Source organism: Schistocerca cancellata, chromosome 2 (genome assembly GCF_023864275.1).
Source record: "Schistocerca cancellata isolate TAMUIC-IGC-003103 chromosome 2, iqSchCanc2.1, whole genome shotgun sequence".
NCBI lineage: Eukaryota > Metazoa > Arthropoda > Insecta > Orthoptera > Acrididae > Schistocerca > Schistocerca cancellata.
In genome coordinates, this window is record NC_064627.1 from 993,596,139 (window position 1) to 993,611,562 (window position 15,424).

At 40.4% G+C, this 15,424-nt stretch overlaps 1 protein-coding gene across 1 annotated transcript in view; it reads left to right on the forward strand.

Moving 5' to 3' along the window:
• The window catches only part of LOC126160409 (UTP--glucose-1-phosphate uridylyltransferase-like), a 155,574-nt gene that overhangs the window by 70,409 nt on the left and 69,741 nt on the right, over positions 1-15,424 (forward strand). Inside the window, exon 5 of the mRNA XM_049916905.1 lies at positions 4,056-4,194. Coding sequence (XP_049772862.1) covers positions 4,056-4,194 — 139 coding nt within the window. The remainder of the gene's footprint in view (positions 1-4,055; positions 4,195-15,424) is intronic.

Consider the following 15,424-nt stretch of genomic DNA (forward strand, 5'->3'; position numbering starts at 1 on the left):
GCAAGAACTGCCGACATCCGATAAAAGCGGCGCTTGCAGCTACAACTTGCTGCATACTACCATTACCAGAAGTTACTGAAGCTACTTTACTCTCAATGTTAGCAATGTTAGTACTAATATTTTCTACTCTCATTTCAACATTATCTACTCTTTGCACATATGAGTAGTATCAGTTTTGATTGCGTTTACTTCTGCTTGACATATGTTTACTTTTATATTAACATCTTTAAACCTATCTGAGCACAGTTCAGATTCCACCTTGATCTTTTCTGTCAACTTGTGCTCCAGCTTCGCATCTTCCATTTGGAAGTCTTTGCGAACCTCAGCAACTTCGGATTTTACTGTTTTATACACTTCAGAAAATTGTTGAGCAACCTTTTTCTTAATATCCTCATGATTGTAATCAATTTTATAATTCAAACTGTCCAGATCCTCTTTCAACTTATTGCAACCAGCCTCAAAGGTATTGTCCATTACCTCCAATCGTTTATTAAAATTAGTTTGGCTGGCCATAATCTCATATTTTAATTCAGCATTACTGCTTTTGACCTCAGTTACTTCAGACTTTAATTCAGCATTACTGGTAGCTATTGCTTGTAATATAACATTTAAATCAATAGCCCCAGTATCTTTGGGTTGCTCATTAGCTGGCTTTTTATCACACTCAGGTGACGAAAAACTAGCTCCAATACCAGAATCATCAAAACGAAATGAAACATCTGATTGATCAATCATATCTAACTTATCCTTTTTAAACTCTACCACCTCTGATGACTGTTTCGTTTTTAACTCATCAGATAAACTATCATCCAATAAATTAACAATCTCTGATTTCTGCTTTACTACAGGGGTCTCTATTATTGAATCATTGCCCCTTTTCACACTACTGTCAGGAAACAATACTTCATATTTCCCTTTAAGATTACTATTTTCATGCATATTTACACTTGAACCATTGTCTGGATTTACAGTTCTCTCAACAGACATAGGTTCTGATTTAAGTTTAACCTCAGTTTCTTCTGGCGGTTCCATCGCCGACAGTCTTTTAGTGCAGGTTAGTAAAATTTTTAACAGCTTTTCACTTAACTTAGTTCCTACTGCATGACATATGGCGTTGCTGGCGCAGCGTACCAGGATTACTGATGTGACGCGGCATGTTGAACTGCAGATAACACTTCGACGGCTGCTGTGTGTTTGCGTGGCCCGCAACTGCAGGCATGGCTCCGGTTGCTCCGGCGGGCGACTGCTGTGAGGCAAAACTGGCTTGTCGCAATGCTGGCAGCGCTGCTAGACTTAGTGCCAGCTCCGTCAATCCAAATGCGTTGTTAATCCAATTGCGTCGTCCACATACACACGTAACACTATCACTGTTTTATTACTCAGTTGCATGTCGCATTTCACTCCCGATCCGAATATTTAAAAATCACTTTCACTTTTACTCAGTTTCTTTCCAGGCCGATGCACCATATGTGGGGCGGCAGGTGGATTTATTGTTATAAATGTTTTGTTTTTCCCGGCCGATGCACCATATGTGGGGCGGCGGGTGGATTAATTGTAATAAAATGTTCCTATTATTTATTTAATGCTGTTGTTTGCCATTCTCAACACTGGCTCTCTAACTACAATATTGGCAACCAGAAAGTGATTAGCAAAACGTGAAGCCTGTAATTAGAATTCCTAGTGCCCACTTCATCTGAGAAATACATTTATAGCTACAGCTTATAGCTCTGAGGAATTAGGAGATTGTCTGGGATTCATAATCAAAAACGATTCTCTCTAAAATGTTCACTATATTCTGAAAGTCACGGAAAAAAAAAAGTCCACACAATTCAACTACCAGAGCAGTTCAGAGTCTAATGCGCTGATGCAACTATAACTGTTCAAATTAAATGTTTAAGTGAATGCTCGCCATAATTTGATGATAATGTTCATCAAACGCCATGCTAAATAATGGTAGAATGTCTGTCCAGCGGCAGCACGTGAAAATACGACATACGCAAACTGAAGATAGATCATTAAAGTCATCCCAGAATTAACACTTCACTCAAAAACAATTGCATGGTTACACGTATCCCGAGTAACTTATTATGGCATCCGAGGCTGTTTATAGCAATGATACTGACGCGACGCGACTCCTGGCACAGGTGGTGCACTAATCAGCGTCTGAAGAGAACTGGGGCCTTACTTCTCTCACGCAGCGTTCTTATATATAAAGCCGCGGTGCGGACGGCTAAGGGAACGCCTGATCAAATCCGCTTTCCCAACTAGCCGCTGTGCTAGTAATGCACCACTTTAAGTTATTGAATAAATCATAGCTTCCTTTGCTGATGGCTGATCATAAGAAAAGTCTGACGTGGCTAAGTCAAATATTTTGGGCGAGAGAATTAATTTAATTACACTACACGCAGTAGACGAGCTCTGAACTTGCCCTTTGGAGATATGCTATCGCTATAGTTTTATAGTTATTCAGTTGAAACGTCTCACATCTTTATGATTATAGCGGATCTCCCTTCTACTTAAATTTAAACATCCTAGCCTTATTTATTCGCATACTTAATCTATCTTGCTTCCTTAATTTCTTAGACAAAAACCAGAAAATCATGAATTTCAACTAAAATTTTAATTTGTGAGATCCAGAATACTGTTTCTACTAAATTATTATGCAAAAGTAATCTAAATATAAATTTTTAAGTTTCTAGCTCTTTTCTGTTGCGCCAATGATTTTTACAGAAAAACGTCCAAATTTCGAAAATGGTTAAAGTTACTGAACTGATATTCAACACATATTGATTTAGTATTGCTCCTGACATGCTAGAAACGTTTCAGGTTATTTACTTGATTTTTAAAGTATTGCGCAACATTTATGACGTCAGAGCTAGTTACAGCGGACTAGGCTGGCACACAATGGAAAGACTGATGTGAATTTTACAAAGCTTGAGTAGGCTGCTTCCCTACACATTCAACCTATGGTTGGGTTTTCTCTGTGTAACGAGTCACCACTGCTGTTTGCGGGTTCCTCAGGCATGTCATCATCATCCACATTCACCAGTTTTGAAGACGTTTCAGATACTAGAGACGCGGATGCCCCGTCCTTCATTGTTTTGCACTGCGCCGTACCACCTGACCACATCAACAATGTGTCAATTATGGTGTTAGATAATCGTGTGCTTGTACTGCTCACTAACAGCACAGACCCGACCCTCACCGAGGAACTCAACGTCAATATAGTGCACAGCTTGTCCCTCACACAAGAGTGCGACCCATCAAGTGTTCGAGCATTCATTTCTTCGGATGGCTCAGTATGCATTCGGGGAAGGCATGCTCACACACTGCCTCCTCTCCTCCCATACTACCACTACTCCCGAGTTGGCTGACGCACCTTCCCCCCCTCACCCCCCCCCCCCCCCACTGGTTTTCGGATTACGAGTTGGACCAGCGGCCACCCACTGCACCTTCACACGCCGACCCGACGGAGATGGAGCTTCCGGTCGTGCGCCTGCCACCTCGCACCACTCATGCCGATGCTGATACCCACACGACCCCCCTCAGTGCTTGTAGTCCATACTCCATACTGTGGGAGGGGGGGGGGGGGGGCGGCTACGTTGCGTCGATAGGTCACATCGACCACACAAATTACAATCTTTGGAACATTAACTGCTCTGACGAGCCGCCATGTTTACTTCAGTCTTCCTTTGTACTTCATGCAGTGTTCATGCGTATCAGTCTTTATGGTAAAATATATATGTATATAAAAAACTTGGGAACTGTTTATTACATATATTATGATCTGTATCCAGAATCCCATAACAGCATCAAGACATGTTATTTGGCAAATGATAGTAGACAGAGGGGCACATAATTCTGTTGCATTCATAATACACTTAAACCTTGTATCAACTGTCATATTGAAGCAAATATGTATTTAATGGAATAATACACTTTTGTTAAAAGTGTACAAAAACTGATTACAATGCTATATCCCTTATCTATACGTATTTATGTAGTAGTTGATGAGTGAGGTGTGGACCCAGTATGATTTAATAGATGTTTTTCAGGGTGGTGCATTAGTCATATATGAAGAGAAGCTTCAGCTGCTTGAGACGGCACAAATACCTAAAGAGCATTTAGAAGACTTTAAATCTAACCCAATTTTTAAATATTTCAACACAAATAATTTATGGATACAGTTAAATGGTAAGTTTCACATTAATTAGTTTCATATTAATTGTTGTTTTATTAGAGTGATACTTCCGAAACAACAGTAATTGATTACCATGCACTGTGTAAATGCAGTTTCACATAGTTTCTCTGCTTCAAGTGATTAATGACTTATTAACACATTAACAAAGAATTACTTGTGGCAGCATGAAATCCTACTTTAATTGCACATTTAATTATATGCTAAGGATTTCACAAGGTTTGAGTGAGCTGTCATGGGCAGGTATTTCAACAATGCTGCTGCTGTTCACATCTCAACTGCCTTTCAAAAACTGAAACAGTATTAAAAAAATTAACAGCTGGTGCTACTCCTGTCATGGGACATTATGATGAAGTGTGGCAGTCTTTGTGTGCTTCATCCTTTCTTTTAGATGGGAAGCAAATTCTTTCAAATCCTTATGAAAATACACTGTTTCCTCAGCTGCACATCTAGGCAGATTTCACACAGTTATTTTTTTTTATCAGTTCATGACATTATCCATTCACTTAATAATTTTAACACAATAAAATATTGTGGAGTATTTATTGTTTTCCACTTATTTAGTTTATTTGTTCATGAGATATTATGGTACATAGAATGTACAGTACGATGTTGGGCGTAATATAAAACAGTACTTTTTCTATCATAAAACATGATTAATTATTTATGGTTATGGTACAGATTATTGACACATTATTAATATTGGTTGAGTGGTTACAATGCTACTATGGTTTCAATGGATGGATGGATGATGATGATGATGATGATGATGCATGCTTTGCTGGATCCTTCTCTTCCATAAATACCTATCCAGTGCTTCTTCTCTGAGCCTTCCTTTCTCCCATAGGTACCCTGCTACCTTGTCTTTCCATCTCAGTTTTGGTCTTTCTCTTCTCCTTGATCCTTCAATTTCTAGGTCTTCAACTCTTCTCCCCACATAGTACTCCCATCTTCTCTGTACATGACCATACCATCTTAACCTGCTTCCTTGGATCTTCTTCCCCATGGGCCACATTTTCACTGTTCACCTGATGTACTCATTCCTTAGTCTATCCTTTCATGTCATCCCACTCATCGACCTTAACATTCTTATTTCTGCCACTTCCATCTTTTTTCTCTTGGGCTTTTGTAATTGGCCAAGTTTCTGCACTATACAGCATCACAGGCCTCACCACAGACTTGTAAAGCTTTCCTCTCATTCTGCCACTAACCTTATCACACAGTACTCCACTCAGTTTCCTCCAGTTCATCCATCTACTATTTATCCTGAGCTGTATTTTGCCCCCCAGTCCTCCATCATTTTGCCTGCAAGAGCCTAAGTATTTAAATTTCTTGACCAGTGTCAGTTGTTCTCCTTGCAGGTTAATATATATAGCTTTGGCATCCTTTGTACACATATAGTCTGTTTTCACTCTGTAATTCTCATTCCCCTTTCCTCTAGAGCTTTTCTCTACTGTTCAAGCTTGTCTTGACAAGCCTCCTGGATGGGTTCACAGATTACATCATTGTCAGCAAACATCATGCTCCAAGGTGCCTCTTTTTTCACATCTTTGACTAGTACATCCATAACAAGGTTGAAGAGATATGGCCTGAGAGCAGATCCCTGATGTAGTCCTACTCTCACTGGAAATGCCTTTGTTGCACCTGCACTGCTCCTGACTTGTGCCATTGCACCTTCACACATGCCTTCTACCACCCTGATATATTTTTCTGGCAGACATTTACTTCTCACACATCTCCATATCTCTTGCCTCAGCACTCTGTCATATGCCTTCTCAAGATCGCTAAAGGCCATATGCAGTTCAGCTTGTACATCTCTGTGCCTCTCCATCACTGCCTTAGTGCAAATATTGAGTCAGTTTTTCCTTTTCTCGGCATAAATCCAAACTGTTCTTCACGTTCTTCAGCTTCTAAATGCAATCTCTTCTCAATTATCCTTTCCCAGGTCTTCATTGCATGGGACATCAGTTTTATCGCTCTATAATTGCCACAGTTTTGGATACCCCTTTTCCCTTATATATGGGAACCAGTATACTGTTTCTCCACGCATGCGGCATTCTTTCTCCTTTCCAGATATTCTGCATTAGATCCCAGAGAATATCAGTCCCCTGTTCTCCCAGACTTTTCCATACTTCTATTGGGATTTGGTCTGTCCTTAAGGCCTTCCCGTTTTTCATTTTCTTCATTGCATGTTCGACTTCTTCCCTACTTATACTTTGGGTCATTCCTTCATTTATGTCTCCATCCTCATACTTCTCTTGTAGGTTTTCCTCATTCAATAGCCTTTCAAAGTACTCCCACCACCTATTCAGGATTTCCTCAAGGTCATGTAACACTGCACCTGATTATCCTTTATCTGCCTCATTGATGTTATATCCTTGGTTACTGTGGTGTCAGTGCCAGACACCACACTTGCTAGGTGGTAGCCTTTAAATCGGCCGCGGTCCGTTAGTATACGTTGGACCCGCGTGTCGCCACTATCAGTGATTGCAGACCGAGCGCCGCCACACGGCAGGTCTAGAGAGACTTCCTAGCACACGCCCCAGTTGTACAACCGACTTTGCTAGCAATGGTTCACTGACAAAATACGCTCTCATTTGCCGAGACGATAGTTAGCATAGCCTTCAGCTACGTCATTTGCTACGACCTAGTAAGGCGCCATTACCAGTTACTATTGATGCTGTAAAACATGTACCGTCAAGAGCGATGTTCACCATTTACGGATTAAAGTTAAGTATTCCAGCAGCAACATATGTTTTTTGCTAAAGTCTAATTTCCTTGTCCTGTTCCAGACCTCACGCCAGCCTGGGTGAGCTAAAATGCGTGCCTTTCGGCTTCCTCTAGTAATCCGGGTTGGCTCTCCTGCCAGCCCACAACTGTTACCTTATCTCTTGCTTTAGCAATCCGTAGGAGTTGCCTGCTGTCCTGTCTTCTTTCCAGCTCTTCATACGCCTCTTCCATTGCCTCAGCCTTTGCTTTTGCCACTGCTGTTTTTGCCAACTTGTTTTTTCAGTCTTGTAGGCTACCCTACCCTCTTGTCTTCCTGTTAAGTCCCTTTTTTTCATCTTTCTTCACTTTTATCGCTTTCTGAACCTCCTCATTCTACCACCATGCCTCCTTATCTTCTGGTGGTCCCTTTCCTGTTGTTAACCCAGCACACCTTTTCCAGCTTTTGTAATTACATTGCTATTATAACCCCACCACTCCTGTACATCCTCTGGTAATTTCGCTTCTCTTAATACTGTTTCCTTGAATTTTTCTCCCAACACCTCTTTTTTCAGTTTCCATCACTTTATTCTTTGTTCTCCTCACTTGATACATTTATGTCAGTTCCCCACTGAGTTTGTGTTGCACAGCCACACTTTCAGTGTATATAACCCTGGTATTCTTTATTTCCTTTATGTGTTTTCTTCTGAACAACAAGTAGTCTAACTGACATTTATGGTCTCTGCTCCTGTACATTATAAGTTGTTCTCTTCTACAATTCTTGTGCCCTGCTGCATTTCTTTCTCCATAACTCCATCCACCATGAATTCTGTCTTCCACACTCCTCCTTTCACGAACATGTTCATTTAAATCTCTCCCAGTTATCACCCTTTCATTGTCTGGTATTTCCATTGTTACTCCATCTAGGATTTTCCAAAATTTGTCCTTCTCTTCTTCTGAACACCTTGTCTGGGGGGCATACCACACTTAGGACTGTGATGACGTCTCCTCCGATAGTAAGTTTTATGCTCATGATTCTGTCATTGATTCTGTCCACTCCACAGACTTCCTCTTTTAGATCTTTATCCACAGTAATCTCTACTCCTTTTCTGGACTCTTTGTCTGCACTGCTATAGAACAATTTGTATCCTTCTGCCAATAGTTTGTCTTTGTCACCCTTCCACCTGTCTCTTGTAACCACATGATATTGTGTACAATCTCTCGGCTCTTTCCCTTCAATGCCCCAACGTTCAAATTTACAACTCTGATTTTGCATTTCATTCCTTCTTTTGCACCCTCTTCTTTTGTTGGATACTCCGGAACATTTGCTTTGAGAGGTATCCACCATTGTTTTGGTTTTGCCAGGTTTTTTTCTATCCAGATGCCCTTCCCGATGCCAACCCTCTTCCTTTATCCTGGCTTGGGACCAGCAGCAACATTTAATGAGCTACTCAATCCACTCATTAATGGCTTCAATGGATGATACTGGTGCATTGTTATTAGCACTGGTACATCACTGGTGCATTGTTATTAGCACTGGTACATCATTATTTGTTGAAAGAACTCTTTCAGGCCATGGAAGCAGTGGTCAATTAGATATGCCTTCACTGCAGCTGTATACTTGCTGTATCAATCAAAGACATGAAGTCTGAAAATAAGTCCATGATCATATTTTTGACGCTTTATTTTACAGGTCCGTTTTGATCACATAAATTTTTACATTTCACTATGACTGGTTTCTACTATTGCCATCTTCAGATCTGTTAGAAAAACAAAAACAGTGTGTACCCAATTAAGCTAATTTGCTGAAACTAAATCTATAAAAGTCCTGGTGCTACATAAGGAAGATAATATGTTTACATGATTAACAGCCATGTATACCAGCCATACATACCATAAAATATTCTGATGCAGTGTCAACGTCAAACTAAACATGTAGGTGCATGGTAAGTGCTGGTGATGATGATCAAAATGCGTCTGGTATTTATGTAAGGAAACTGAGGCCTGCAGAGGGCACTGTAGCTAGGATACACAATTAACCAGTATCACAGTTGTAACGGTTAAAATGTGGAATGCGTAATCATTAATTAAAATTCCTTCATGCGGCAAAATGAGCACCTGATAATAAAACATGTACTGACATACTCCACGTGGAATTCGATCCATAGTTAAAATCCACATAAAAAGTGCAAATATTAATAATGTGAAGCTTCTAGCCTGACAAGGTAAAACATACAACTGTATAAAAGTCAGTATAGAAAGTATGAGATTAAAAACCTGTATAAAATAAAATCTTCCAGCCTGACAGAACAATTACCATAAATGTAATTGTAAGGTAATTAACAAAGCAGTGACTATTAGTTAAAAATTGAAAAATCAATAGTCGATAATACTGTTTCTTTCCAGGATGCAGAAATCCACTTTGTCAGAGCTTAGTTTTTGTTTGGTGCATATGGAGACACATTCTCAGCCTTGTATTGTATGTGTGTAAATCTTCATTTTCGAGGAAGAGTGCAGGATTTTCAGTCACTTACTGCTTTTTGAATACTACAGTTTCATATAGTAGGTGGTTATAGTTATGGGAATGAGATGCATGTAGAGGTATACAGAACAAACTGTCCCGCAAGTGTCTAAACATAAGTATATATATTTACATTAGTCGGACACATATACACGACACAACATACATATGCAGACTGAATGAATTAACATGGTGGCTCGGCAGAGTGATCTAAGGTCAAAGATTAAATTGTTCATGGTTGATATGACCTATTGACAACACACAGCCCCCCCCCCCCCTCCCTGCAGTACGGAGTAGAACAGGTGAGTCTTGGGGGAGGCAGTGTGGGCATTGATGCTGTTGGTGGTCGTACAAGATGGTAGACGCATGACCAGGACCTCCACCTCGACCGGGGCTAGGTGCGGAGGCGGAGTGGCAGAAGGTAGGTCCATCTCAAAAGTCGTTGAGCCAGCGAGGACGGATGTTGTGGCGGCCAGCCCGTGAGAAGGCAGGCTGAATGGCAGATGGTGGGGTATAGGTGTGGCAAGCCCTGATGCTAACCGAGCCATCCTGTGAGATGAAGGCACAAATTGTCATCAGGTTGCACTCACGAGGGAGAGTGAGGCAGTGTCTGTGAGCAAATGAGAATATCTGAAATATCATCCAAGTGGTGTGGGGGTACATTGCAGAGCAGGGCGACTGTAGGAGAGGGTGTCTCTGTAGTCGGTGAGGTAGCAGAGAAACCCACACAGAGGATGGAGGTTGACATATCTGAGAAACGCACAAATGGCGACGGGGAGGCATTGGGTGAAAAAATCGGCGTGGCGGCCCGAGGAGAATCATTGTCGGACTCCATGGCGGGGGGGAGACTGGCAGGAGAGTCTTTAGGAGAATCTGATGTTGTGCAATATGGCCGCAAGTGTAGAAGTGTGTAACCCTAAGACGAGTAAAAGTTACAGTTATGTACTAAAAAAGGCAGTGTGCGAGAATTGTAACGTCGAAATAACAAATTTAAGAGAACGAGTTTCAGGTCTACAATTCTTAGTCAACACTTTAAGAAGCGAAATCACCACACTCAAGAATGAAAATCGGGAACTACGGTCGAAGAACAAATCATCCGAAGTGGCACCTGACGAAAGGCACAAATCGTCCGAGTGGACAGAAGTGAGACACAGAGGTAGAACTTTAGCTGGAAAAATAAAAACGAACTTTGCAACAGCAGTTACATTTACGGATAAAAACAAATACGGTGTTCTGCAGTCCAATGACGGTGTTAAAGACAGTGTAAATTATCCAGACCATTCAAAAGACAATGCGCTGAAAACAAATGGTCACTCTGGGAAAAATGTTGATAAACGGGAAACAACAGGTAAAAGGAACAGTGTGCTTTTTCTAACAGATAGCCATGGCAGGAATTTATCAAGTATGTTTCGAGAAATAAATCGAGACTTAGCAGTGACCAGTGTTGTTAAACCTGGAGCGGGAACTAAACATGTTTTAGACGCTTGCATTCAAACAAAATCCACGCAAGAAAATGACTTTGTCGTATGCATAATGGGATCAAATGATGTTGCGAAAAATGAAGCAGATGTCTGCGTAAAAGTGCTTCAGAACTTTCTAGAAAAAAATAAATCAAGGAATACAGTTGTTGCTACAGTGCCTCATAGGCACGATCTAATCTATAGTTCGTGCGTTAATAAAGAAATTCGAAGAACGAATATTAAAATAAAGAAACTGTGCTCTGAATACGCAAATTGTGCTGTGGTCGATATAAGTAAACTTAAGCGTAACCTTCACACCAGACACGGGTACCACCTAAACTATGAAGGGAAAAAGTTTGTGTGCGAACGTGTCAATGAAATAATTAAAGAAAGACTCACACAGAATAAAACGATCTACGAAAGTAGCGGTTTGAGTAATACCTGGAATGTACGTCATTTTTTAGTATAAAAGTCTCTGAATCGGCGGGTAATAAACCTCCTGTACTTGAACTAGGTGCTAAAAGCGACATTCGAATGAGAGAGTGTTCTCAGTCAATAAACAATAAAGATAAATCTGTTACTGTGATGCAAACGAACATTCGCTGCATTAGGAACAAAGTATTACAATTATAACATTTTTGCAGTATTGAAAACGTTGATGTTGTTTGTATCTCAGAACATTGGCTGACATGCGATCAAGTACAATATTTTGTTCCTCAGGGGTATGCTGTTGGAGACATTATGTGTAGAAGTGAAAGAAAGAATGGAGGTGCCCTAATATTTGTTAAAGATAGTATAATGTTTACTAAAATAGATGTTAGCTCTTACTGTGCAGAACTAGATGGAGAATTTAGCTGTATAAGACTAAACGTAGAGAATACTATAATTGTTAGCTTATATAGATCACCAGGAGGAGATGTAAACACATTTTTCGAAAGATTTGAGCTGCTTATGAGGAAAATACTAAAATCTAACATAAAACTAATTATCTGTGGCGATTTCAACATTGAAATGGCCAACAGTGATGAACATGTTACTAGAACGTTTTTTAATATCTTTAGATCACTAAATTTACAATGTACAAATTACACACCAACACGGGATAAGGCGTGCTTAGATAATATTATATTAAATTTTTCTAGAGATATGTACGACGTCAGACTTGCCAGTGGAGCCCTAGCTGATCATGAACCATTGATTTTAACATTCTCCTGTGATAAGTTGCCTAAATCAGTCAGAATCAAGTCTAATGCCACATGGGTACGAGGGCAGAAAGATGAATATATTAATTTATTGATTGACAGAATATCTTACGTTAACTGGGACTTTGTATACAACACACAACCTGGAAAGGGTGCTGGTGAAATGGTGTTTAACAAATTCCTGGAAATACTCATAGAGTTATGGTACTCCTGCTCACCATTAGTCAAAAGTAGCCCTAAGCATAAACAGAAAAACAAACAGCTAAAATGGTATACAGATGAGCTAGCTCTCACTAGGGAGGAGATGCTCAGACTGTACAGAATATATAAAAATTCTTGTAAACAAGGACCTGAGCTAGATAATACTTCTTACAGAGCTTATCTAAAATGTAAAAAAATCTACAAAGATAAACTGTCCTTGGCCAAAAAACAAGCATGTGAACATTACATTGAAAGTGCTCCCAACGAATGTAAAGCAGCATGGGATATCATCAACCAATATAATTCACAAACCCATACACAAGATGCAATGCTGGTCCCAGAAGAAGTAAATAATTACTTCCTAACCTCAGTGAGTGAGCAGAAAAACAAAATCAAGCAAAATGGCACTTGTGCACTAGATCATCTTGGTGCTGTGCTCCATAGTATGTATACTTTCCACTGGAAGGTTGTCACCCCAGAGGATATTGTAAAAGCTGTGGCAAGGTTCACCAACTCCAAAAGTATGGACTGTTATTGGTTTTCTAACTATGTAATGAAAAAAATAATACACCTTATCTGTCAACCTCTTCCTTTCATTTTTAATATGTGTTTAGAATCTGGAGTTTTCCCAGATGCACTCAAAACTGCTAAAGTAATACCAGTCTTTAAAAAGGGAGATAAGCATCTGCCCCAAAACTATCGACCAGTTTCTATTGTCCCAATTTTCTCTAAAGTTTTTGAATATGTAATGTACAGTCAACTAAATAACTATTTTGATAAGCATGATCTCCTCTCCAACAGACAGTTTGCATATCAGCATGGTAAAAACACCACTACTGCTGTCACTGAAGTTGTTAACCAGGTGTTAACTGCAATCGAAAATAAGGATCTAGTATCAGTCGTACTGTGCAAAGCCTTTGACTGCATACCATCTAACACTCTACTTGCAAAACTGGAATTTTATGGCATACACAAACCATCTTTGGATGTAATCGAATCATACTTAAGTAACAGGAGACAGTATGTATCAATTAAAAATAGATGCTCCTCACTGAAGGAAGTTCGGACTGGAGTGCCTCAGGGCTCGGTCCTAGGTCCTTTTCTGTTTATCATTGCAATTAATGACTTACCTTACCATGTAGGAGCAAATTCAGTTGTGTGTTATGCAGATGATACAACATTGCTCAATACACACCATGACACAACAGAACTGAATCAGGCAACACAGGAAAAACTAGAACTAGTAATGGATTGGTTTTCTTCTAATGAACTCCTGTGTAATCCTGATAAAACACAAGAACTAATTCTGGGTTTAACTACAGCTGTTGAAAGCAAATCAATAAAATTGTTAGGATTCCACATTGACTCAAAATTAAACTGGGAGGAACACATTAGCCATATCTGCAAGAGAATAGCACGAGTGTGTTATCTCATCTGGAGACTGACAGATGTAGTCACTGATGAGTATCTAAAGGTGGTATATTTTGGCCTCTTTCAGTCACACATTTCATACAGCATATTGTTATGGGGACATTCTTGCTTTGTCAGTGAAATTCTGAAAATTAAAAAAAAAAAGTAATCAGAATAATAAGCAAAGCTAAGCCCAAGGAACACTGCCGTCCCCTCTTTATCAAGCACATGATATTAACTGTGGTGAATCTATACATCTACACAGCACTGCTTTATGTCAAAAGCAACTTAAATGAGTTCGAGACCAGAGAGAAAATACATCCCCACAACACCAGAGGCAAACTGGACTTTGACATACCAAGACACAGACTCACAAAGACTACAAACTCACACAAAATAATGAGTTTAAAACTCTTCAATAAACTTCCAGCTTCTGCTCGGTCACTGACCAATAATATTTTCAAACGTAAGGTTTATGACTGGCTTCTCAAACACCCATTTTATAAGATAACAGAATATTTTGAAATAAGCATTGACATTAGTATATAAGGATATTCCTAAAAGAAAAGGAATTAAATTGTAAAAAACTTTACTGTAAAGTTATTGTTAATTGTATATTTAATGTTCAGACCTATTCCGCTGTAAGTGGTCAATGGTGAATAAACTGAATACTGAATACTGAATACTGAGCCAGCAGAGGGGTGTTGGGGTCCATGAATGTTGGTTCGAGTCGGAGTAACGAAACAGTTTGCGGGCAGTCTTCGACGAAGATGACTAAAGTTGTATCGCCCCACTGGAGGACTTTAAAGGGGCTGAGATAAGGTGGTTGCAGAGGTTGTTGGACCAAATTGTCTCTCATCATCATGTGGGAGCAAGTGTTGAGAGCAGTTGGCACGAAAGTGTCTGGCGGGGAGTGGCTGATAGGTGGGTGTGGGCATGCATGTTTGAAGTGAGTGTGCATGTGACTTATGAAATCTGGGAAGGGGGGAAATCATCAGGTAGCTGAGGCTGGATGAGGCTGAATGAGTAGGACGGGGTTCTCCCAGAAGACGAATTCTGTGATAGTTCCCTGTAAGTCGGGCTTGAAAGTTGAGCGGAGGCCGAGGAGCACCCATGGAAGTGCTTCGGACCAGAGGCAGTCGTGGCACCTGAGGGCTGTTTTTAGAGTGTGGTGCCACCATTCTACTACCCATTGCTTTGTGAGTGGTATGAATTTTCTGTATACCACAGATGTTACATAAAATGGTGAACAGGGAAGACTCGAACTGCTGACCCTGGTCAGTGGTGATGGTTGTTGGACAACTGAACCTAGCAGTCCATGAGGAGATGAAACCCTTGGCCATGGTCTTGGCTGTGATGTTAGGTAAAGGAACCGCCTCTTCCCAGTGGGACAAACGGTCAATTGTGGGTAGAATGTATCTGTGGTCCTCTGACGGTGGAAGAGGACCGATAAGATCAATATGTACATGATGAAATCTTCCTGGGGGGGGGGGGGGGAATGTCGAACTTGACCAGTGGTGGGGTGTTTTGGTGGCAGATTTTGTTGCATGGACAGGGGATGCAGCTATGTGCCCAGGTCTGACATCCCTTTTTATATTTTCCAAACAAAACGCTTGGAGATGAGCCGTGTAGTGCTTGAGGTTATGCAGTACATCGAAGGCCTGCTGGCACAGGGGGGTGGGAGCAATGGGCGTAAGGTATCGGTAGAAGAATTGCACCACACCTC